This window comes from Manis pentadactyla, chromosome 12, assembly GCF_030020395.1.
Source record: "Manis pentadactyla isolate mManPen7 chromosome 12, mManPen7.hap1, whole genome shotgun sequence".
Classification (NCBI taxonomy): Eukaryota; Metazoa; Chordata; class Mammalia; order Pholidota; family Manidae; genus Manis; species Manis pentadactyla.
The window spans coordinates 2,602,092-2,627,300 of NC_080030.1; the positions used below are offsets into that span (position 1 = coordinate 2,602,092).

Here is a 25,209-nt window from a genome sequence, read left to right on the forward strand (position 1 = left end):
CCACATCGGGGGGTGAGCCGACTCGACGGAAGTTAAGGAGGCACCCTTCCCTTCCAATCACCACCCTGAGAAACTACCTCAGAGCAATATGCCACCCCAGGAGGCTTGCGCATGCGTCCTCGGAAATTGCCTTCAGAGAGAGGGTGAAAATCTCAGACCTAGGACACAGGACCCATGACTTGGCAGTGACACCTCCCGTTCAGTCCACTTCAGCTCTGCTCCGTGGGGCCACCTGCTTGCTTACCTGCAGCTAGGCAGAGAGCACCCCGAGACGACCCCCCAGAGATGCCCAACTCCTGGCCCTCCTGCCCGGTGTCATCGCCTCCCCGAGTGTGGGCAGGACCTGGGACTTGCTTCTAACCAGCAGATGGTGGCGGAGGTGACAGGAAGTTGCTTCTGTGATCAGCTGATGTGAGACCGTGATGCCCATCGTCCTAGCAGACTCCCCTTTGCCACTGCGATGAGCAGGTCACCCACTGGCCAACAGCCAAACCCTGAGCGTGGCTTGCAGCCAAAAGCAACAAGAAACGAAACGTGCCGGCAGCCACGTGGGTGGCCTTGGGGCAGATCCCTCCCCAGCTGAGATGAGAAGGTGCCCAGGCCAGCAATCTGACCGGCCCTGCACAGAAGGCCTAGTCAGGCCACGCCTAGGTTCCTTGACCCACGGGAGCTGTGAGGTCACACGCGGTGTCATTCAAAGCCACTGAGTGTGGTGGTTTGTCACGCAGCATTAGAGCACATTTTACAAGCAGTTTCCCAAATTCAAATCTACCTTCGGAAGATAAAATCTGAAGTGTGCTGGAGACATACAAGTGTGTATGCCTGGAATACAAGCAGCAGAGCGGCCCACTCTTGCAGGCATGCACAAGAGCAGTGCGGTTAGAGGAACATTCTCCAAGGTGACTGAGCGGAGGGACACCTGGTTCGAGGCGCAACTGGGGGCGGTGAAGAAAACAGAGGGATCCTCAGGTGACGTTCAGAACCCAGATCTCCACACTCGACAGCATGTGCTACATCAGGCAGTCTTTCTACACGAGCGGGTTCGAAAGCTGGGCTGTTGTACGTCACCAGAGAAAGACTGATTCAGAAAATAATGCTATACATTATATAGTCGTACTACTTTTTCTTAAAACAGAACTGCTATAACGCCTCGCCTTCTGGCTGAGACTGGAATAGATAAAATTCCAGATTTTCACACACTTGGGAGTGGTAATGTTTTAACACTTGGAAAATGCTCTGGGGCTGCAAACTGCTTCATCCTCTTCAAACATACTCCCCACCGTGCCAACCGCCCTAACAGTTGGATGGTGTGTCCATGAATGAACCCAAACAGATCACATTCTCGGAGGCAGCTGCACAGGGGAAACGACAGGGTCCCCCCTGCCACAGAGGGGGCCAAATTACACCCCTGAGACATCACAGAACGCAGGAGTCTAGCTTTCCTGAAACGTGAAGGGAACAGTCAGAAGAGGGGGCGCCACGGCCGAGTGCAGTTTACCCGCTGAAAACCAGTAAGCAAAAGACCAGAGGGGCAGGGTGGCAAGGAGAAAGAGGTTGCCGCTCAAAGGTGAGGAAGCAGGGGACATTATTTACCAAACCAGGCCGGTTAGAGACCGGAAATATCAGATTGCATGGCCCCCCCACCGCCTGAGGAGAGCCCTGAAGGACAGTCATGAACTAAACCAGTCCCTGTGGGTCTCAACATGCAAAGAGCTGCCGAGAAAACACTTCCCAGAGTCCCATGGCGTATGAAGAAATACACATGAAAAACTTATATTCCTTGCACAGGGGTGCGCTATAGGGGAAGGGGGACAATTCTGCCCCCCGGGGACACTAGGTGATGTTGGGGACGTGTGTGGTTGTCATGAGTGGGGGTCAGGGAGGCTGCTCAGCCCTCCGCACAGCTCTGGATGGCCCCAAAGAGAGCCCGGCCCGATGTCAGCAGTGCCGAGGGGGGACCCTGCCTGGTTTGGCCTGTGGGTCCAAAGGGACTCATTCGTCTTTATTACAGACCCAAATCTGTGTCAGCACCACAGAGAAGAAAATGCTGCTTAATTACATTTCCGTACATGCCACCAAGAATTTTCCTACAGGCGATGACTTGGGACCGTTGTCTGGAGATAAACCAGTGCCGAAGGGGAGGCGCTGTGTTTAATGATTTGTGAAAAAAATGGAGAGATCCCGACTTACATGAAATGCCTCTGGAGAAGGCTCGGTGTGGAGGGCAGAAACGTGCGCGGTGAGGAGCACAACGCCAAGTCGATATCGCCGACGCAGGCCCGTGGGGCAGATACGGCACCCACACCAGCAACGATCTCATCCCACCACCACCGAAACTCTGAGCTCAGGGTTACCACTCCCCACGGTCAAGTGAGGAGACATGGAGGGAGGTGTGTGGGAGGCCAGGGGGAGCTCTTTGGCCACGCATGGCTCGGGGCACACCCTACCCGCTGGGCGTGCAAACAGGGCCACAGAGGGAGAAGCCACGGGCTCACCCCCAGGGACAACATGGCGCCACCTGGTGTTGCCATCCCAGCCTTCTGCATCCTGCTCACACGCGGCTCATCTGACAGCGGACTCAGCCTAGTGGGGACAAGGGGCAGGCAGCCCCCTCCCGACTTCACCTCCCGCCCCAGCCAGCCTCACGACAGCCCAACCCTACCAGCCTCATCTCCTAGGGGGAGAGTGGCCTTCGATGTGGGGCCTTGCAGCTGAATGAACACCTTTGCCCCCCACAGCCCGGGCCTGTCCGGCCTCTGCCAGACCCCCTTCCAACCAGAAACCAATGGCTTCTCAAGAGGGTCCCTGCTGTTCTCAAACGAACCCAATTCCTAAGCCAGACCAGCCTGATGGTGGCTTCTGCCCCCACGCCACCAGGAGCAGCCTGATACTGTCCTTGACCTGGTCCCTGCCATGGCGGGGGAGTAAGAAAATGACATATGCTACAACACTAACATTAGTGTGACGTCAGCAGCAACTACAGCACACGCAGCGATCGCTGTCTGCTTCCGCCCGGTTTACCACCGCATCTCAACCCTGAGAATGACCCTGGGCTGCGATCCTGTTCCACTGCACCCACAGCAGAGCAGGTCCATGTTTTACCCAAAACCACAGGGAGAAACCCATCCAGGGGCTAAGCAGGAAGCCTTGCTATGTCAAGATGCCCTCTGTCTTCCAGAAAGTTCCATGACTCCCAACCTTTCACCTCTCATGTATTATACAACCTGGGTCCCTCTTCCTCAAATGACGGAACTCTCAACGGCATATTCGCTGCTTTCCCCCAGGCACACCTTCCTTCCCCCCCAACCTGACGTGCATGTACAGCCGGTTACAGCCCAGGGCAGGCAGGGCCTAAATCAAAGGCGGGACTGCTTGGCAGCCCCAGACGCCGAGGAATTCATGCCCTTGTGCCAGACTCACGGGGATGTGACCTACACGAGGACGTGTCTGTGGTCGCCACTCCCAGGCTGAATGCGTGGCAGGAGGGGTGCGGCTCCGAGGGAGAAGAATGGGGTCGTCCCGCCATGGCCCGCTAAGGACTGTCAGCAGTCCCCTCTCCTAAGAGGTGACCATTTAGACCAATAAGTGGGTTTTTTGGTAAAATACACGATATAAAACTTATAATTTTAACAGTTTAGAAGTATATGATTCAGGGGCAGAATATTCACAGCTACAGTGTCAGCACCAGTATACAGTTCCAGAACATCCCATCACCCCAGAATAACCCGTCCCTAGGAACAGTCACCCCACCTCCTTCCGAGCCCCCGGCACCCATGAGCCCACGTTCTGTCTGTGGATCCACCTGCTGTGGACGTGTCTGGTGTCTCACTGAGCACTGTGTGTTCTGGGTCCGTCCACACATAGCGTGTCAGGGCCTCACCCCATTCCGTGGCCAAGTGATGTTCCAAGTGTGGATAGACACGTGTGTGTGTGTGTCCACTGTTTGTTGATGGACATTGGGTTGTTCCAGCTTTTGGTTGTTGTGAACCTCGGTGTGAGCACGTGGGTGGACTCTAGTGTGGACGTGTATTTTCATTTCTCTGGGGGAGAGACCTGGGAGTGGACTTGCTGGGTCACACGGTGACTCTAGGGGTAATCCTTTCGGCGAACCACCAGACCGAGTGCCCCACGGCAGCACGAGGGCTCCCGTCCTTGCCACTGCAGACCATCGTGGTCTAGGAGTCCAGGAGGCGGTGAAGTGGTGCCCCGCTGTGGCTGTGACAAGCACCTCCCTGGGCATCTTTTCAGGTAAGGTCGGTAAGTTTACACACCGGGAGGCAAGAGCTGCAAAGCCACCTCGCACACCTGTTTCTGTGGCCAGAAGCAAGCGTGGCTGCTTCCTTCACAGAGACTAAAACATCCACCCAACACACGGGCAGCACACGTTTGGTGGAAGAGCTACGAGGTGGCAGAGTCCCGGGGCTGGGGCCCTGCTGGCCCAGCACCCCCGCTGAGCCTCAGTTTCCTTACCTGCAGACAGACCCGCAGAGGGCACCTCAGGGGCTGCTCCTGGGGTCCGCACACGCCCAGGGGGGAACTACCACGCACAATGTTAAACGCAGGGTGGGAGTGACCAGCAAGTCACAGACCCCTGACCTGGGGCAGAAGGAGGGGAAGGGGGACAAACAACCAACAAGAAGGGACACTCAGGCTAAAGAAACCTGGGCCGGGACACCCAGCAGCTGCAGAGCAGAGGTGGCTAGGTGGAAAACACGGGACCCAAGGGCAGGTGGGGAGCAGGGCAACATGAACGGGTGGCCAGGGAGGGATGGCTGACAGCGAGCAGGTGGAGTTCGTGGAAGCAGAATGCATAGGGCACCCACCCCAGGCGAGGGCAGCAGGGGTGAGGCCCTGCTTGGGGCGGGAGGAGAAAAATCAACCATGCACAGAAAGCTGCCTGGTCAGGAGGACTGGTGCAGGGAGGCTCGGAGGCAGAAAGGGTGGGGGCAGGAGCTGCCGAGTGGGGTCACCCAGAGGACCGCAAAGCCTCCCAGAGTCCAGCCCTGGGCTGTGAAGGCCACAGCAAACAGACAAAGATCCCGCCAGGCACGATGCACAAATGACCTCTAGGTTCAGAAACCAGGGATGGACCGTGTGTTGTCACTGCCAGCACCCACAAGAACTGAGAACTGCGCACACAAGCCTGCACACGTGTGCTCACAGCTGCAGGAGTCACACTGCCAGAAGGTGGGGCAGCCAGCGTGTGTCAGCAGATGGACGGATGAGGACAACGTGATGCGTTCTGCGGTGGAATATTACTCAGCCAGAAAATATGAACATGGACGGCCTGAATACATGGTGCTCAGTGAGAGACGCCGGACACAGAAGGCCATGTGGCGTGTGACCCCATTTCTGTGACGTGTCCACACAGCAGGAGGATCCACAGACAGAATGTGGCTAATGGCTGCCAGTGGCCTGGGAGGGGCTGGCCAGGGGTGGTGGCTCATGGGGACAGAGCTCTTTTTGGGGTGACAGAAATGTTTTAAATTCACCTACGGCGAGGTTGCACAACTCTATGAATGCACTGAAAATCCCTGAATGGTGCATTTTAAATGGATGAACTGTGCGGTATGGGAATTCTATCTCCACAGAGCTGTTAAAAAAGAAACCCTGATGGGCGTAGAAGCAACCCACACAAACAGTCCCTGGGTTTAAAATAAAATGGTAGAAAAAGCAGTTGATGGGACCTCTTCAGGACAAAGCACGCTGACAGGCGTACGGAGCCCACAGGTGGGGATCTCACTGCAGGCGTGGCGCCCACGTGCTGAGGGCTGGCGCCCCGGAAGGCTGCCCGTAGCGGACTTATCTCATCTGATGCTCCGGGGTGACTCTGCGGCACCACGCCTATTTCAGAGAGGGAAGACTGAGGCTTCTTCCTGCTCCTGGGGGGGCCCTCTCCCCACCCCGCCTCCAACCAGCAGGTGGTGGACACCATAGGCTTAGGCGCCGTGAGGATGGTGGTCAGGAGTGGGTGCGCGGGGATGAGTCAGGGCGCCTGGTGGCACTGGGCAGGGATGGAGGGTGGAGGGAAGTAAACGGGACTGTGTCTGGAGTGTGACAGAGGCTCGACCCACAGTGACTGGTGGGCGGGGGACCCCACAGGGGTTGGTCCCATATACACCCAGTACTTGGCCATATCCCACCAGTGTTGGCTAAAGAAAAAGAAAAAAGAGGCCACTGAGAAAAGGGCCTTGGTGTAACCAAGGAGACATGGGGCCCTGTCTGGGGACATCTGTGGTCATTGTGATGGGGGGCTCCTGGCATCAAGTGGGTAGCGGCTGCTCAGCCCCTCACAGTGCCCAGGGTGGCCCCCCAGAGATCGACCCGGCTCCGAATGTCTGTGGCACCCAGGGGGACAGACTCTGCATGAAGTGACAGGGAAAGACCCAGCCCCGCCTCGGTGCTCACACAAGACGTCACCCTGCCTGTCCCCCGGCCAGCTTCTCCTCGGTGCAGAGCTCCTGCCTGGCCTCTTCCCCCAACTGCCCTACACACGCAGGTGAGCCCCACCTTCCACCCCCCGAATGGCTTCTTACCCTCACCGCACCTGTGGACTCACGGAGCACACAGGCCTGACCCCCATCTGTGCCTCCCCAGGGACCCCGACTCAGAGAGCTGGGCCAGGGGCAGGATGGCCCAGGTCCCCCATCTCCACGCCTCCCCACAACACACACAAGCGTCCCATTCACATGGCGCTCCCGGCGCCTGGCACCCATTCGGATGCTTAAAATAGGCACACAACCAGCCTTTGTTGGGGAGAGGAAGGAAGGAAGGGAGGCTTCAGACAAAGGAGACAGCAAACGCTGCCATCCAGGAAACCTGTGGCTAGGTGCTGGGCAGGCGGCAGGGAGAAAGGAGACTGGGTGGGTCAAGGTGAAGGTCGCTCCGGAAAGGAAGGGTGCGACCAGGTCCTGAGGTACCGAGGCTGGGTGAGGAGTCCTGATTCTCTTGAGAGGGTGACAAGCTGGTGAAGGGGGCAGGGAAAGGGCAAATGACTCCATGCTTTAGAGAACAAGTTCTGGTAGTGCAGAGCCAACCCGGGGGGCAGGGGATCTGAGGCTGACCTGCCAGCCCAGACGGGACGGTCTGAGCAAGAGACAACGAAGCACTTCAGCTGGGGGAAACAAACACAGACAAAGACAGCAAGGTAGAACCCAGAGGGCTGGCACCTGGACCACAGCCCCACAGGCTGTTTAGGGGACCACCGAGTGCCCAGGAGAAACCACTTAAACAGCAGCGTGGCTCTGCACCGCCCCGACAGTGGAGCACCCCAGATGTCCGCTGAATGGTAAACAAACACGGTCCACCACACACAGAATGTCGCTCACCACGTAAAGGAGAGCCCTGACACAAGCCACACGTGGGTGGGCCCTGAACACATGGTGCTCAGTGAGGCGCCAGACACAGGGCAGTGTGTGACCCCATTTCCATGACACAAAACAGGCGAATCCATAACAGAATCTGGACCATCATGAGGCTGGGGGCTGGGGCTAGGGGTGGGGGAACCTCACTGGGGTGACAGATTCTAAAAGGGGTTTATAGGGATGGTTTCACAGCTCGATGAACTTCCTGCAGAATGGAACCGTAGCTTAAAATGGCTGAGTTTTATGATATGGAAATTGCACCTCAGTTTAAAAAATGAAAAGCAGTAATACTTTCTCCTTTGCAAGGTTCTCGAGGAGAACTTGCAGCTGTTTCTGGAAGGGTCTCAGAGCTGTCCAGAGCCCCCTGCCCACAAGTTGGCAGGACCAGATGCAATACCGAAGTGTGGGTGAGGAGGGTCGGGACCACCTAGGACAGTGGCCCTACCTTTTCAGGTACCCCCTCTGGTTTCTGGGGTCTTCTGGGTGACAGACACAGTGAATTTTCTACCCATGCCAAAGGGTAGCCCAAGAGAGAAGCGAAAAGGTGAGGTCCAGGACGAACAGCAGAACCGGACAGAGGCTTCCCGACATCACCAAGGTCCCCGTGCAGTGAATGCCACATGAACCCTCCCAGGGCAGAGATCCAGTTAAGATGCAGCTGCGGGCCACAATGCAAAGGGGAGAACAACCTGGTGTCCACACCCGGCAATTGCTCAACTGTCCTTGTCCTCTTGAGAAAACTCCCAAACATTCTAAAGGAATGGAGGCCAGGCAGAATGACACTTTCGTAAGAAACTGGAAAGGCACCTCAACAGGAATGATCTAGTAAATGCCATGCTAAAGATGCTAATTTGTTTGCAAATGCAAATGGAAAAAACCTGTAATAACACCTTGAATGGGAGAGGGAGCTTCTTACACTACTCCACAGGGTCCACAAACAACTGCCTCCATTCCGTAAACACCAAGCTGAATGTCTGTGTGAGGGCAGCTCACGCTGGTCTATCCTCCCCACAAACCAAGGGCCCTGGGCTCCTGAAATAAGGACAAAAAGCAATGGCATCAGTCACAGCATGTTTTCCACAGAAGACCAAGAATTACTGGAAGCACAGGCTTCCTCAGGGCCCCATGCACCAGGTCAAGGCCCAAGAAACAAATTGCAAACTTTGGCATCTTTCAATGCCTACATCTGATCAGTTAATCATATACAGGTGTTCCAAAGCCACACAAAAGATCCACCTAGAAAGAAGCCAGCATTTCTAAAATTCTCTGAAAGCAGTGTGATCTTTATCTTATTTTTCTTCCTCTCAAAATGAGAGCACTAGACAGTTTAAAAGCCAAGTTCCTAAGGATCAAAGGTGAGATGTGGTCTCTCAAGAGAAACTCACTTAGTTTTGACTGTAAGAGGGGGGTCTCACCCAGGGTGGTCCTGCCCAGAGGTAACACTGGGCAGTGTCTGACGCACCTGTGGGCATCATGACTGGGGTGCTCCTGGTGTCAAGCAGGTGGGGCCAGGGGTGCTGACTGGCCCTCCCACAGTGCCTGGACGCCCCCCAGTCCTCAGAGGACAGCCCACCGGAATGTCCACAGCACCGAGAGGGAGACCGGGGTCTGTCACATGAACTCAAGCTGTAAAGCTCATATACTGAAAGAGCCTGTAATCCTGGGCCAACAGTCCCTGGGAGTACACGTCTGAATAGCTCCTGGGGGGTACAACTAACGGAATGCCTCCTGTAGCCCCCTCCTAAGTGCATGTGCTGGTTCTTTGACAAGCCACAATCTCCTGGTGTCAGGAACAGGCAGATGCTTCTGTTTTTGTTTTTCCTCACTTTTAATAATGCAAACATATATATATGCATATATATTTGGGGGAGACAGACTTTTTTGTAAAGCACTAAAGGTGACTCCTACATGTACCCCAAGACTGAAGGACTGGAGCCAAGCTCCAGGTGACTCCTTCCTTCTCATCCGTGACACCCCAGTAATTTTCCCCATCTGCCTTCTCCCCTCCCCAGAAACCTTGAGAGCCCGAACACCAGCCCCTCATGTACCCCCGCCACGTGCCAGGTGCATGCTGGATGCACACCTCCCCTCATTTGACCCTCTCAGAGGTCCCACGAGGTGCCCGCTTACTGTTTCATTGTTTCATTTACACAGAAGTAAACTAAACCTCCAAGAGGCCAAGCAGGCAGCACAGGCCCCCAAGTCGGAGCCAACACCACGCTGATCTCCGCAAGCCCTCAGCACCCAGCCGAAGGGACTGTGGACCTGGCGCTGGCTTCACCGACACCCAGCAACAGTGGGGGCCTCCCGGCTGCTGTGCAGCAGGCCTGTCTCCTCCCGCCCCTCCCAGCCCCTAGCAACCCCCGCTCCCTAAGAAAAATCATATGCCGCCCACATCCCTCCAATCCACCGTCTCCCCGAACTCCCACCCGGGTTCCTCGCGCCTAAGCCCAAAACTTCCTGAAAAATTCAGTCACCAATATGAGGCTTTCTGCCTCCCAAGACACTGTCCCTTGCACACCCCCATCCTAGGAGGAGACCCCCCAGAGTATGCTGAACTCGGTCTCCTCCAGCTCACTGCCGCCGAGGGGCTTCTGCCCCACCCCAACCCCCTTCTGCACCAAATGATAAGGCCCCCCAAAAGTAGGGGCTCGCCCCTCCACAATTCTCCTGACTTCTAACCAAGACCCACCATTTCCTCGTAGTCACCCGCCCCCAAAACACCTGTCTGGGGTCTCCCAGCCCTCATCCCACCAACCCTGGGCACCCCCAATTCCTTCCTCATCACCCCAGGCTCCTCCCCAGCTGACCCAGACCCCCACCTCCCCCCTGCAGCCCCCTCCCCAGCTAACCTCCCCCAACTCCAGCCCCAGGCCCCTCTTCACAGAACCTCCACCCTCAGCCCAACCCCTTCCGCCGTCCCCAGCTGACCGGTCCCTAATTCCACCAGCCTCCTCCCCAACTGATCTCCAACCCCAACTGCACCCCGGAACCCCGGTCCAGCCCCTCCTCAGGGAACCCCGACCTCCAACTGCAGCCCGGAATCCCGGCCCAGCCCCCTCCTCAGGGAACCCCGACCCCCAACTGCAGGCTCGGAACCCCGGCCCAGCCCCCTCCTCTCGGGACCACGACCCCAACTCCATCCCGGAACCCAGACCCAGCCCCTTCCTCAGGGAACCCTGACCCCCAACTGCAGCCCGGAACCCCGGCCCAGCCCCTTCCTCACGGGACCATGACCCCTAACTCCAGCCGGGAACTCCGACCCCCAACTCCAGCCCGGAACCCCGGCCCAGCCCCCTCCTCAGCCGGCCCCGACCCCTGCCCCCGTCCGGCCCCGGCGGCGCAGAGCCTTACCTGCCCTCAGGCCGCCGCGGCCGCCTTAGCTCCGCCGCGCAGCCGAACGCGCCGCAGGCCAGGGAGCGCTAGCTCCACTCCGTGGGGCGGGCCGGCGGGCGGGGGCGGGCACTGGCGGCCGCGGGGGCCAATCGCAGGTCCCGGCGGAGGGAGCCGGGGCCGGGGGCGGGGCGCAGGACAAGCAGCGGGGTAGGCTGCACCCAGGGAGGGGGCGGGGAGGGGCGGGGCTCGGGCGGGGCCGGGAGGTGGAGCGCTGAGTGGCACCGCGGCCGACCACTGGCTAGCGGGAAACCTCGCGGGGGGCAGGGATATGCTAATATTAAATAGGTACTCTGCGGTAGCCTCCGCGGCCGGAACCCAGGGGGGTTCTCACAAGAGATTTAGCGACATCAAAGAGTCTCTAGACGCTTCGCGAGTTCGAATCCCTGGTGGGTCTGCAGTTTTCAAACCCCGAATCCTAGCTAACATGGAAGAACGTCCGTGCCTAATCGGTCACTTGAGCTGCAGGACAATAATAAAAAATGCTCCCTTTCGTTCAACCCTCCGCATGAGGTGAAATTATATTATCCTCATTTTACAGAAGTGGAAACAGTCTCAAGTAAAATCTAGTCATTCACCCAAGCCTGTCTCATTTCCAGAATTTCTCAATTTCTTAATTCCTGGGCCTGGGTCTTAAAGAGCAGGTAGGTTCCTCAGATCAAATGATGCAGAATTTCTGGGGACTGGGTCCCTGGAATGTGCATTTTTAGCAAGCTCCCTGGTGAGTGAGGTTGGAAAACATTTGGTATGTGTCCAAAAGCACCCAGCAGTCACAAAAGGGAGAATTTCTTACGTAGGAAGATGGAGCCATCATATTCTGGGGCTCTAAGGATTTTGTGCAACACAGATATTCTGTGATCTCAGCCCCTGGCTTCCCAGCTAGGCTCCCCGAGGGCCTCTGTAATCCCCATAGGAAGCTCCCTGCTCAGCCTGCAGGGCACAGAGAGAACCAGGTGCCTGGGGCCCGAGGCATCTCACTCTCCAGCCAGCATCTCCCCAGATGAGTTACTATCTAAACAAAGGTCGAAAACCTTTGGCCCCCCAGGCAGGATGTGGCCCCAAAATCCTTTTAAACATTTAAATTCGTTGCCAACATTTAAAAATCAAGACATTTCATAAAAAGAAATCCAGACGTGCAGGCACTTGAAAAGTCAGACAGTCTGGCGATCCTATAGCAATTAGGTGAAGTGGCTGAACACACCTCACTCAAGGTAGTCACCATGTGGCCCCCAAAACAAACCGGGGCCAGGACTGGGGGGAGGCACATGAGGCACTTTGCTCAAATCCAAAACCTAAATGAGCAAAAGAAAACCCTTGCTATCAAGATAAATACTGTATTAACGCAATATTTTAAAAATCCAGACTAAATACAGAAATAATCCAGGATGAACAAAACACCACAATTTTACAGACAGACAAGAGTTTATTCTTCATTTGCATAATCCACCTCATTTGCTTCTCCCCAGCCCTGGCCCGGGCTCTATTTTTATTTAAAACCCAGACATTTTTGCTCACCATGTGTTCTTTGCATTAAACATCACATTACAATAGGTATCTTGATAGTGGTGGAGTTTTTTGGTGTCCGCCCCTGAAGGTCCATGCTTATGGTCAGTGTCTCACCCTCCTCACCCGGGTCTTGCCCCTGCTTATAAATCTGCACACTGGAGCCAATAGTTAGCAGATAGGGAAGCTGAAGCCCTGTGGTTCCTTCCCTTGTAAAATAGGGCTCAGATCCCCTCCACTAGCTGCACTAAGTATGGGATTCAGCATGGCCTATGGGATCTCTTGTGGGAAGCCCCCTGGGGGTAGTACTGAAATGTTCCCATAACACCTGGTGTCAGGAAAGTCCAAGCTCTTCCCAAAGTCCCTTTGTTCATCCCATCCCCTCTCCAACCCTCCCCCACACACCAGACCCTTCACATTCCTCATCCTTTGTAGCTGGTGAGTTAACCCCCCAACCCCAAAGAAAGGGCACTGGTGGCGAATGCTGGGTCCACTTCTTTATTGCAGGAAGACTATTTCTACAGCAAATGCTACACAGACCCCAATGGGGGGCAGGGGGCACCCACATGCGGGGGGAAATGGGGCAGGGGTGTGGTCACAGCAAGCATGGCCTGGCACAGTCCCAAGAACCAGGGGTGCCCAGGCAGGATGGGCCCCTCCTGCTGCAGTGCCCCTCCTTCCCCGGGTCGGGAGCGGCCTGGAGGCAGGCAGGGCCCCAGGGAGATTGTGCTATCAGGGTGTGTCCCTGAGAAAGGGCCGCAGACCCCTGCCCAACCCCACCCTCTCCAGCACCTTCAGGACCCAAGAAACACTCCAAAGGCAGGGGAGGGGGCAACATCAGCTGCTGTTGGGCCCTGAACCCACCACAGGGTAAAGGGGCTCGGCTGTGCTCAGCCAGATGCTTCCATTGGCCTGTCCATGTGCCAGGCAGGAACACATACATGCAAACATATGCACACTCCCTCCTTCTCTCGCATAGCACAGCCAGTAAACATTTGTGGAGTGAACAGAAAAACAAACACACTGCTACCAACATGGACACAAACAATCCCTCTTACCTATGTACAGTCCCGTGTGGTCCCATGTATGGCCACATGGCTTCTGCCTCATGCGCACATGCCACAGGTCAGCCTTAACGGGCATAAGCACACACACGCACGCCTTCCTGACACCCGGTGTGGCCAGTTGCCCAGGAAGAGGCCCTGTGGCAAGGAGCTGAGGAGAGCTGCAGCTGACATAAGACCTGCAGCCACAGCGAAATGCGTGCTGCCCATGGCCAAGTGCAGAAGCACATCCTTCCCAGTCGGGCCGTCAGATGAGACTGCAGCCTGGCCGGCACTCAGATTGCAGCCTCCAGAGAGCCTGAGCAGAGAGCCCAGCTAAGCTGTGCCCAGACCCCTGACCTACACAAACTGGGAGATGATAACCGTACATTGTTTCAAGTTGCTGAGTTTGTGCTCATCTGTTCCACAGCAATGGCTGACTGATGCAGAGTTTGAGCTGAGAGTCACTTTGCTACAAGGTAAAATAGGCTTAATGTTCCTCAGACAGAGCAAACAGGCTCACAGATGCTCTCTGACAAACCATGTCATACATTCCTGCAAATACAGACATTTACAGTCAGGCTCATGTGGGTACAAAGGTTCACACTGACACAAATATCCAGTCCTGTTGACAACAGCCCTAGCCCCCTATGTATATCCTACATCACTACATACACAGGCCCATGAACATACCATCCAGTGAGAACCACAAACACGTGGTGCACACAAGACACGCACTGAGACACAGGCCGTCTGGATACACACACCAAACTGCACAAACACACCAACCCACGGTCACCCCCAGCCTGGGCGGCAGGGCACCTTCATACGTGTCAGGTGCAGCTCCACAGGGGCCCAGGGGTGTAGAGTTTTCTAGAGTCTCTCTCAAACACACTCAGAACATATGTCCGCAGGCGGTCCCCTCTCTAGGGCACAGTGGGTGGGAGGAAGTGAGCTGGGCACAGCTCTGCCCTGTGCCCTCACATTCCCCCACACCCCAGGTCCCCCTGCCCAGGGCTCGGTGGTGCCAAACTGTGCCAAACTGCCTGCAGGCCATGTCTGGGAAGGTCCTGCATGTTCACACCCAACAGACCCTGGAGTTGTGCGGCCATCGGCTGGTAACAGGCCTCCTGCCCCAGACCCAGGCTGGGTGAAGAGTGGGGTTCCGGGCTGGCAGGTGCTGCTGCAGGCCCTGTGGTTATTGCCTGGAGGCCTGAGACCCATCCTGCGAGGCGCCCCCCAACCCAAGCTGTGGGGACATGGGTGAGAGGAGAGCTGGTCTGAGACCCAGGGTGGGGGGCACAGGCCAGAGGTCATGAGGGATGGAGAAGGGACACTGTATGTTGAACACCAAATAGGAGAAAACAAATCTGGTCCATGTGCATTTCAACCCCCTCCCCCGGCAAGGTCACAGTGATCTTAATGGCAGGGGGATGGGGTGTGCAGGCCTGGCTGGGGGGTAAGAGGCAGAGATGAGGGTCCTGGGAGACATGGAGAAGGACAGAGACAAGGAAAACCCAGCATCCGTAGTGCCGACAGGGACAGGTAGCATCCCCATCTCCCCATGTGCAGGTCAAGGGTTCCCTCTAGCACTTGGCTTTGGAGGGTGCAGATAGGATACGGGGCAGGGGGTGGGGGGCAGAGGTGGGACGCAGAGCCAGGTTGGAGCTGCAGACCTGCCTCGGGCTCGCCGGGACCTCAGTTTCCCTGGCGGAGATGGTGAATGAAGGAAGAGATGAGACAGAGAGGGAAGGTGGGAACGAGGGGGACAGGTGGGAGTGTGGGGAGAGGCATGGGGCCCGGACAGCGGCCGGCGCGGGCGGGCGGGCAGGCATCCTGGCTCACATGAGGACGCACTTGCCCTTGACGCGGTCTGTCCTCTTCTGTTTGCCGGAACGCTTGCCGTCGATGTTGAGGCTCATGTTCCGCCGTGTCTCCAGCGTGAGCAGCTCCTGGAACAGCTCCTTGACGTTGTAGTTCATCTTGGCCGACGTCTCCATGAAGGCGCACTTCCACTCCTGGGCCACGGCCTGGGCCTCACGGGTGTCCACCTCCCGCTGCGTCTCATCGCACTTGTTGCCCACCAGCATGACAGGGATGTCCTCCACGCTGCCCTTGATCTGCACGATGAGCTTGTAGATGGGCCCCAGCTCCTCCAGCGACTGCTTGCTGGTGACGGAGAAGACCAGGATGAAGGCATGGCCCTTGGAGATGGACAGCCGCTGCATGGCCGGGAACTGGTGGCTGCCCGTGGTGTCGGTGATCTGCAGGGTGCACACGCTCTTGTCACAGCTGATCACCTGCCGGTAGGTGTCCTCAATGGTGGGGATGTAGGTGTCTCGGAACGTGCCCTTCACGAAGCGCAGCACCAGCGAGCTCTTGCCTACGCCGCCTGCCCCGAACACCACCACTCGGTAGTCGTTGCTTTGCTCAGGCATCTTCCACGTGGGGGTGGGGTGTCGGGGCTGGGAGGGCTCGTGCCGGCTGCTAGAACCCCAGACCGACCCTGCGCAGAGATAAATGTCAGGCCCAAACAGGCCGCTGGCTGGCCGGCCGGAAGGGGCAGCTCCCGGCCTGGAGTGGGGCGTCCAGCCGTGGCTTTCTCAGAGGAGATGCTTTTTCTCCTGTGAGCTGCAAAGCTCTCGGGTTGATTTGACTGAGTTTGCAATCCCGCTCTGCATCAGGCCCCTTTGCTTTCTTCCCCCCATTAAAATCTGGGGCCTAAAGGCATTCCCAGAGGACTTGGGCTGGGAGAGGTGGGAGGTATCAGTGTGCACACTCCTGACTCTTTCCCCACCCGCATGCCCCCCCCAGGCTGCCCCAGCTTCTCCCTCTATTCCCAGAGTGACTTGGGCTCTGTGGCCTGGGCAAAGCCGCCCTGAGCCTCTGTGTGCTTTCCTGTGAAATGGGTGGAATGGAGCCATCTGCCCCCCAGTTACAGGCTTCCCTCTCTCCCCTAGGCCACAGGTTCCTCAACCTCATGGGAGCCGCATGGGAGGGCATCTTTTACATGCAGAGGGCAGGTGCTGGCAGGGCCAGAGCCCTGGGAACCTGTGTTATTTTAAAGCCACTCTTCTCCCCTCATTCCCTGAGTGTGATCCTGAAGCCAGAGGGCCAAGAATCGCAATTTGCAAATTGTGATGCAAGGCTGGAGATGAGAGCAAGCCCCCACTTCCTAAACTCTGCCCCAGACTAGACCCCGGCCTGCCTGGGCCTCCTGTACAGGGAGGGCAACACATTCCTAGGAACAGAGCTCCCTGGGAGGGGTTCTCTGGTCATCTTTCCCCTCTCCTGTGCTCAGAGAGGCCCAGTGGCCTTGAGAGGTCCCACAGCACAGCGATTCCTGAGACAATGGAGGTGAGGGCCGACCCTGGGCTGGCAGTGAGAAGGCAGGAGACTCCCCCCTTCCCTTCTTCCTTCCCAGGGTCTCTGAAGGCCCCTCAGCACAGGGGGTGGGGGACAGTGGGAGAGAAGAGACACAGTGAGATGGGACCCCAGCTGAACAGCTTCCCTCTGGTGTGTGGGGGACTATGTAAGACCCAAGGCTGAGCATCTGGCAGCGAGCACCTGGGAGAGGAAATTGGTGTCCCTGAGCCTCCTTTTCTCATCTGTGATGGAAACAGCCCCAGTGCCTCCTCCATGGGGTGGGCACCTGGCACGAGGGAGACCTTGATAAAGATGGGCAATCATTTTACCCATCTTGAGGGCTCGGTCTGTAAAGCACTTGGCTGGGAGGGGCTGTGTAGGCACATTCTGAATGCTCAAAGGAAAAAGATAGAAGGCAAAATATAACAACAGCCGGCGCACACCCCACTTAGTGTGCGCCAGGCCCACTTCTAGGAGCCTGAGCGGAACTAACTCGTAGTTGATGGTTAGGCATGTTGGTGGCATGCACAGCGACAGGAGAAGGCTGGGGACCTGGCAAGGGGTGCTGGCCAGCACTGCAGTCACTACCCTTCTTCTGGGTGGGTGCCCACAGGGGTGAGCACACCGGTGTGCAGCCAGACATGGCCACGACTGGCCAGGGGCCTGGGGTGGCCTGTGACAGTTGGTTCTGCAGCCTCAGGCCCACGCTTGCCTTGTTCTGGGTGCAGAACCCCCTGGCAGGGCTCCAGCCCCTCCAGAAGGGCCCTCACTGGGGCCTAGGATCCCTAACTAGGAGCCTCCCATTCAATAACCCCCAAGTCCACGCCAGGCACCTATGGGGCTGTTTGAATTCCACCCTCACCTCCTGCGCAGTGGGAGTGGAGGGAGGGGGTCACAGGCACCAAGGCTCAGAGTGGGGAGGCACTGGCTCAAGGTCACACAGCAGGGGGAGCAGAGTGGGATTCGAACCCTGCCCTGGCTGGCTACACAGCCTGGGGTCCTGTGCAAGGAAGCCCACCAAGACTCCCAGCCAGGCCAAAGGGCCCTAGGGACCTCGGGTGCAAGAAAGCAGGCCCTGACTCAGGGAGGGCCTGGGGGCACAGGACGTTTGCCCAAATCGGGGGTGGGGGTGTCTGACCTAGGGACTCCCTGAGCGGTGAGGGGTTGGATGAGAGGGCCTGCTCTAGGGGGCCTGAGGGAGGGCGGGCACACTCGGGGGGCAGCCCGGGGGCTCGCTGGCCCAAGGAGGGTCCAGGTGGTGGGGGAGGAGGCCGCCTAAGTCAGGGGCTCCTGGGCGAGGGGCTTGGCCGCGTCCGGTGGCCGGAGGGCTGCGCCGGCGCGCGGGGGCTCCTCCTGGGGGCGCCCCTGACTGAGCGGACCGCCGGACCCGAGGGGGGCTGCGGCGGGCCTGCGGGCAAGGGAAGGCCGGGCCGGGGACTCCCCCGGGCCCTGCAGGGGAGCGGGGCAGGCAGAGGGAGCTGTCCGAGGTGGGAGCCCTGGGGAGGGGGTTCCGGCGAGGGCCGGGCCTGGAGGGTGGGGGCCCAGACAAAGGAGGGGCGCGCGGGGGGGGTTGGCAGGCCCCGCGCCCCGGCCCGGCCGCCTACCTGGGCGCTCGTCCCTGCGGCGCCGCCGCGGCTGCTGCTGGCCGGCTCGTGTCCGCTCGGGCGCCGCCGCCCCCCGCGCGCCGCCCGCCGCCCGAGCTGCCGCCGCGCCCGCGCCCGTCCCCGCCCGTCCCCGCCCGCCGGGCGCCGCGCTCCGCCCCTCCCGCGGGACCCGCGCCCGGCCAAGGTCGCGCCGCCCCGACCCCCGCCTGGCGCACACAGGTGGGGTCTGCGGTTCCCGGGGGTGGCCGGGGTGCGGGAGCGCGGAGGGGTGGGCTCTGCGACCCCGGGACCCCCCGAGTGGGGTCTGGCGTGCCCCAGGTCACCCCGCGAACCAGGCCCCGGGCCAGAGGCTGGCAGAGCCGGGGTCTCTGGGGGACACAGATGGCAGAATGGCAGGTCAGGGGGCCGGCGAAGCGGAATCCCCACCCTCTCCCCTGGTGCGGGTCGTGGTCCAGCGCAGGGCCCCGCACCAGAGGAGGTGCCTTTTTGGAATGAATAAGAAACCAATCAATAAATGTTTGAGGGACATCTGAGTGGACAGAGGCGGCCCCGGGGGCATGGGCAATGGGGGTGTCCCTGCAGACCACCCCCCCTGCCCCAGGGGCCTTGCCCTGGAAGGGATGAGGTGGAGAGAATCGAGGCTGCCCCCTGGGCTGCGTGGTGCCAGGGCAGCCCACTCATGGGGACAGGGCAGACCCTTGAGTCTCGGGGAAGGGGCGCCAGGAATGGTCTGCAGTCTGGCAGGAAATTGCCCATCTTCCTCAAGTGGAAGTTGTCTCTGAGAATAAGCGAAGCATCTGTGCATTTGACGTGTGTGTGTCATTGTTTAAGGCAACAAGGTGCCATCACTGGCCCCCAGCCCCCAGAAAAGGAGCACAGAGACTCATCTCAGAGGACACTGGGCTTTGGGGTACCGCAACCAGACCAGGGTGGGCATCCGACAGCCCCAGGCCCCAAGCCTGTGCGAAGGTGCCCCTTGACCGGGATGCCAACCCTGGGATCCCACCAGGGGGACTTATGTGGCCAGAGCAGTCAGCGGGTGAAAGATGCCCTTTGGAAGGTGGTGGGCTTCCTACCGCAAGGTGTGTAAGCAGATGGTCCCCTGGCCACCGGCAGCTCAGGGCACTCTGAGCCAGAGATGGAGACAGCCCTGCGGGCAGTCAGATGGCAACTTCTGGTTGGGGGTCACTGTGTCCCAGCCCAGCGCCTTGCTGAGCCTCGGTTTCTCCATCTGTGAATGAAGATCGCATTGTCCTGCCTCTCAGGGTTGCTGGGAGCAGCGAGGCTGACGTCTGCATGGGCTGCCGGACACACAGGTGCTGCCAGGCAGCAGTCCCGTTGCCTCCCACTCCAACTGCCTGCCTGCCTGCCTGCCTTGGTCTCCCGCGTGACTGGCCTGCACTGGGCCGGCCCTCCGGCCCCTCCGGATGACAGTCCCGGCCAGGGCGGGCTGACTCACGCGGAGGCGCACGGGCGCAGGCAGCAGCTCCGCTCTACCGCTGCTATTTATAGCTCCCAGGCCCAGGCTCTCGGCCTAGTGAGCCAAGGGAGGACAGGCCCCAGAGGCCCCTTGTTGCTCTCCCCAACTCCCACTGGAGCACCCCAAACTAGGATGGCAGTACCCCCTTCCTCGAGGCCAGCTGGGAGAGCCCTGGCTTTTGTGAACGTGGTGCGCAGGGGCGGGAATAGTGCGGGACACTGCCAATTCTGCCTGTCGGAAAACTGAGGCTCAGACAAGGGTATCAGCCTGCCTGGGGTGCCCCAGCTGGAAAAGGCGAGCTGGGGCTGGAACTCGGGTCCTACAGGCTCTGAAACCACAACCCAGCCTTGCGGCTGTCCCTGCCCCAGGCCCCTACACCTGGCCTTCAGCTGTTTCCTGTCCCACCGAAGCCTCTCGCCTGCAAGGGACAGCCCTTCTGTGAAGTCCCAATTCATGGCCTGGCCTTGCAGCCTGGAGACCTCCCCCTGCCCCGTTGCTCCAGGCGGGGCACCAGTGTGGGAACCAGCCTCACTTACCCACCCCCAGCCACAGTCCTCAGGCCGCACTCCGGGGGGCCATGCAGCTGCCACCTGGGAAGGAAGGGGTCTGGGTAATGTTCTCTGCTCCCTCTGTGCACTGGGAATGAATGCAGTCATGTGGGCAAAGCAGAGGCTGGGAGCCATGGCCTCTCACATGCACTTGGGCTCACAAAGTTTTTTGTTTCTTTTTAAGTTTGGTGTCAACATTTAAAAATAAGGAGATCATTTGTCAAGACCCAGTTTGCTTTGAAATATGAACAGACTGGCATCCCTGAGCATGAATTCTGTCAGTCGGCATCTGCAGGAGCTAGACCCCAGCTGGTTCGTCATCAAAGCCACTTGTCTGGCCCTGAGACATGGCCTGGGGCTTCCCCCCAAAAAACACAGGGCACTGCTGTTATCACCTCTGAGGAGTGGGGGTGCTGAAGCCTTCACCATCAGCAGGAAGAAACCCTGTGCCCCTCAGGTCTTTTAACGGAGAGCCAGGGCTGGGTTTGGTGGGTCAGAAGCAAAGGGCCGTGAGGGCAAAGCTCTTCCCGGCCGGGCCCTGGCTTCCGGGGCCTGCTCCCTGCCTGGGAGCACCCATCTCTATCTCCCTTTGCCAGCTCTTTGTCTGCAGGGCGTTTATTGCCACCTGATAATACACTACATGTTGATGTATCCCCGGCCTCCCTCACTGGGATGTTTATGCTCTAGGGCAGTGGGGTTGATTCTGCCCCTGGGGGAGCTGGTGGCATGTCCTAACTGGCATCCGAGTGAGGCTGATGGTCACCCCTCAGTGTCCAGGCCCCACAGAGAATGACCTGGCCCCAGTGTCACCAGTGCTGGGGGCAGAGCCCTGGAGCAGGGCAGTGATCTCAAACGTGTCACCCCACCAGCAGCACCAGTGTTACCATCACCTGGGGGCCTGGTGTAAATGCAAATTCCCCCACCCCACCTGTCAGCAGGGAATGCTGCTTACATCCTACACTGCATAGGACACCAGAAGGTCCACAGTGCCAGGTGGAGAGACCCCATTCCAGGGCCCAGCGCTTCGAGCCCAGCGGGTGGACCAGGACTAACTCAGAGGGAGGCCCACCCAGTACCTCCTTTACTTTGGTCTAAATGCAGCACCACAACTGTGCCTCCCAGCCTCCGAGGAAGCAGGGGCTCTGAACTGCCCACCTGCCCCACCCAGCTCTCCCCTGTCAGGCTGGGCACACAACAATCACTGAGGCCCTCAGCCAGAACACTGCAGCCTGCCAGGTCAGCTGCCCCTGCCCTGAGTGGTGCAGAGCCAGGAGGCGGCAGGAGCACGGTGGGGGTCTCCCTGCTGCAACCCAAACTGGCCTCAGCAGCGATGGCCCAGAGAAGAACCCCCACACCCTGTTGTAGGCCCCCATCTGCCCTCAGGAGCCCGGCCCCCACCCTGCCTGCAGGCAGCCCTGGGAAGTTCAGGCAGTCGGTCACACTGGCTTGTCCTGAAGCTGGCAGGTAGTTCAGGGTAGGCAAGGGTGGGGCAGGTGGGATGATGGGCCCCTCTTCCTTGTAGGGCAGAGACTTCAGCGCTGGTGGCCAGGGCTGGTCTGCTGGGGTCACGGGCTGGGAGATGCCATCCTATCTGCCGCCTGCTTTTTGGGCCTGGAAGATGCAGACAGGCCGGAACTGGTGCTCCCCCCTGCCCACCCCCTGCTAATAATTCTACGCCAGCAACACAAACAGAAGCCCGACACGCTGTTATTATGGCTGCCTCAACCCTCGAGGCCTGGGTGCCGCCTCTTAATTTTCTCCTTTGTCTCCAGATCAAGGAGGGGAATCTGGTCGACTTCATGCAGCCTTCGCCTGGGCTGAGCCCCAATGCAGAGCAGAACATGGACCCCAGCCGGCTGGCCAGGGGCTCCCTGATGCGGGGCGACGTCCCAGTGGGCTCAGCTGAGGGCCGGGGCCGGAGCCCGAGACGACGCTCCTGCCTGCTGAGCTCTGAGCGCTGCCCCCACCCCAGGCCACCCGACAGCCCTCTCCGCCAGGCAGCCTGCCTGGGTGGGGCTAGAAGGAGCCCCAGCTGAGCAGGGGGCCTTGAACCAGCCAGGTGCACCTGGACAAAGGTGGTGCTTGCTATTTCATGCTGGGAGTTTTGTTTTTCTGAACAGAAAGCTGTGCTCTTTGGGAGTGCTTGTGTCAGGCTCCAGTAGCTGCACCTGGTCTTTGCCGAGGGGGTTAAACAGCCCGTGGACAGGTGCCCACCTGCCTCTCCTCCGTCACCATCTCTCTCACACACAGAATCTCAGAGCTAACGGGTCCCTTGTGGGTGGAACTTGTCCGCTCAGCAGGGCTGACACTGGGGCTGGGCGGTCCTCGGAGTGGCCTCCCTGGCCCCACCCAACGTCACTCCAGTGCGAAAAGCACATATGTCCCCAGAGGTCACCCGGTGTCCCCTAGGGGCAGTCACCTGGAGGGAGAGCCACAGAGTTGGCCAAAGACCCCTGCAAAGTGATTCTCCACTTACACGGGCCGTGGGACATTTCTGGATGTCACGAGGCTGCACGGCGTCGAACCAAGCCTTCTGCGGCTGACGTCCAGCTCTGGGGGAGGGGAGCCCGTTCAGGGATCCAGGCACGGAGCAATCTGCAGTCTTTCTCTACAAAGCTCCTGCCACCACAGGGCAGCTCTCCTGGAAAACTGGCGTGGGGTGAAGACCCTGGGCTGGCCTAAGAAGACCTCAGTCTAAGCCAGGAGCGGCCACCATGGCCGGGGGACCTCAGGAGGGCAAATCACTTCCCCAGGCCCCCACCCGAGGTTAAGATGCCGCTCTTCTGACCCCGACCCCAACGCGGAGACCATCTGATCCTTGCCCGAAGTAGGGGCAGCTGACTGAGACCAGCCGGAACACACCATCCCCGCCGGGGCCGGCTGACCTGCGGCGGCCCCAGGAAGCAGACCAGAGCTGACCCCTGCTCCTCCAGCCACAGCAGCCAGGAGGGGCAGCCAGGGGGTGCCCTGGAGGGTGGCAGCCCATGTCCTCTCCCACGGCACAGGCCCCAGACCTCCTGGGACCCCCAGGGGGGCCTGAAGCAGCCTTGCTGGGGCTGGGGCACCTGGGGAGGGCGGACCAGCCAGGAGCCCGGCTGGGGGAGGCGGCCCTGAGGCTCCCAGGAGCTGGGGTGGCACTGTCCAAACGAGGGGCTGGAGGGGAGTCACTCAGGTCCTGCCACAAGCCAGGAAGTCGGCTCAGAGTGAGGGGGCAACGGGGAGAAGCGACGGGGGGGGGGCAGGCTGTGGTGACCCAGGGCCACCCTCAGGGAGCTAGTGGCTGTTGGGAGGGTTTTTGGTGGTGGGGGAGGGGCGTGGGGCTGGGGACCCCAGAGCAGTCTGCTCTGACCCACATGGGGTCTCTCCTGGATCCGGGGGTTCAGGGGCGTGGGCCTTCCTGGGTGGGAAGCCCTTCTGCCTCTGGCCCACTGGCCACACCCATCCACCTACTGAAGGCGGCTGAGGATCGGGCAGCTGCCCAGCAGCCCGTCCACTGGGGCACACGCCAGACGCAGGACCTTCCTTTCCAGGGCAGCGCGGTGGGGACCGGCGGAGGCTAGACACTGGGGTCAGAGCCAGGCCTTGCAGAGGTCAGAGGTAGGTCCCCATAAAGGAGTCAGAGAGAAGTTGCACAGTGACAGGGTGGGGCTGATGGAGCAGAAGTGGGGTGTCCTGGACACACGTCCCTGCAACCCGAGACTTGTAACAACGCCAGAGGAGGCTGGCCGGGGTGACGGTCGTGTCCTCTGGGGCCTCAGGCCCAGTGAGGCTGAGCTGGTGGACGCAGGCCAGCCCCTGGGGCCCCCACCCTAGCTGTGTGCGCTGCTGCTCTTGGAACTCCCAGCTGGCTGGAGTGACGGACCACAGGCCCCTCCGAGCTCAGGGCCACAGGGCAGAGGGGCCTGTCCTTCTCAAGGGGCCTGATGGCTTCACAGCTGTGGAGGCTCCCCTGTGCTGGTGGTGCACGCGGGGCAGCCGGCAAGGGTGGGATGGAGGAAAATCCTGGTTCTAGGGAGGTGCACCTGGGCCCCTGGGCACAGCAGTCGGGCAGGGAGGCAGAACCTGTGAGCAACAAACAGGCGGCACTGCCCGTGAGCTGGAAGAAGGGGCAAGGCCCTAGCTCCCTCCTGCCAGGCCACGCGGCCCCCATGGCCCCAGCCAGGCTGAGCACGCTCCCCGGGGAAGAGGCTCTCACCCGACTCTCCGGGTGGAGGCACAACGCAGGGTTGCCACAACAGGCCGGGCTCAGGGCAGGCTGCCCAGAACCGCCTGGAGGGTGTGCGCCAGCCCCACCCACCGCGGAGCCTCAGGTTCTGGTGCCCTCGGAGGCGGGTCCTGGCTGCATGTGTTTGTGGGTCTGGTGTGGGGAATTGCTCTGTGTGGCCCCGGCCCTGCAGCCTGCAGTTCACCCTGCTCTTGACACCTGGGTGCACACAGGGCTGGGAACTCTGGGACAAGCTGCCCCTGGCCCTGCCTGCAAGTCTCTTGGGTGGGCGGACCTGTTCTCTTGGGGAACCCACACACTCAATCGGACCCAGTGGCCCTAGCACCCTTGAGAGTGGTCGCTCCATCCAGGGGGCTGCAGGGAAGAAGCAGGTGGTCCTAGGGTACCCAGGTCCCTGCCTGTTGCCCTGGGGCAAAGCCTTGGGCTGCAGGAGTTAGAGGGCTGTCCCATCTCATCACAGATGCAAGCTTCCTGCTGGGGGGGGCCCTATTACCAACAGAGCCAGCTGGCAGCACAGGACAGAGGCCTGGGAGCCTCCAAACGGGCACAGTGCCTAAGGTGGGCCAACACTCCTGTCCTTGCCCATAGCTGGGGGTGTGCGGGGGTGGGGAGGGTCTTGGGTGCCCAGCCTGCCTCCCATGAGTCACCAGGTCCCGCCACTGAGGATGACTCGGCCACACGGC

The 25,209-nt window shown here is 59.6% G+C and overlaps 2 protein-coding genes across 2 annotated transcripts in view; both read right to left on the reverse strand.

Annotated features, from left to right (window-relative positions):
- The window catches only part of GNG7 (G protein subunit gamma 7), a 101,460-nt gene extending 90,651 nt beyond the window's left edge, over positions 1–10,809 (reverse strand). The window contains exon 1 of the mRNA XM_036890646.2: positions 10,719–10,809. The gene's annotated coding sequence lies outside the window, so the exon portion shown is untranslated. The remainder of the gene's footprint in view (positions 1–10,718) is intronic.
- Positions 10,810–12,748: 1,939 nt separating this feature from the next.
- Positions 12,749–18,372, reverse strand: DIRAS1 (DIRAS family GTPase 1). The gene is made up of 2 exons (XM_036890645.2): positions 18,274–18,372; positions 12,749–15,809 (listed from the first exon to the last, which is right to left on the reverse strand). Exon 2 carries the CDS (start codon positions 15,739–15,741, stop codon positions 15,145–15,147), a length of 597 nt encoding a protein of 198 aa, XP_036746540.1. The 5' UTR covers positions 15,742–15,809; positions 18,274–18,372; the 3' UTR covers positions 12,749–15,144.
- Between the last annotated feature and the right edge of the window lie 6,837 nt (positions 18,373–25,209).

Coding starts and splice junctions, on each gene's coding strand:
- DIRAS1 (XM_036890645.2), bottom strand. CDS start 15,741: ATGCCTGAGCAAAGCAACGACTACCGAGTGGTGGTGTTCGGGGCAGGC.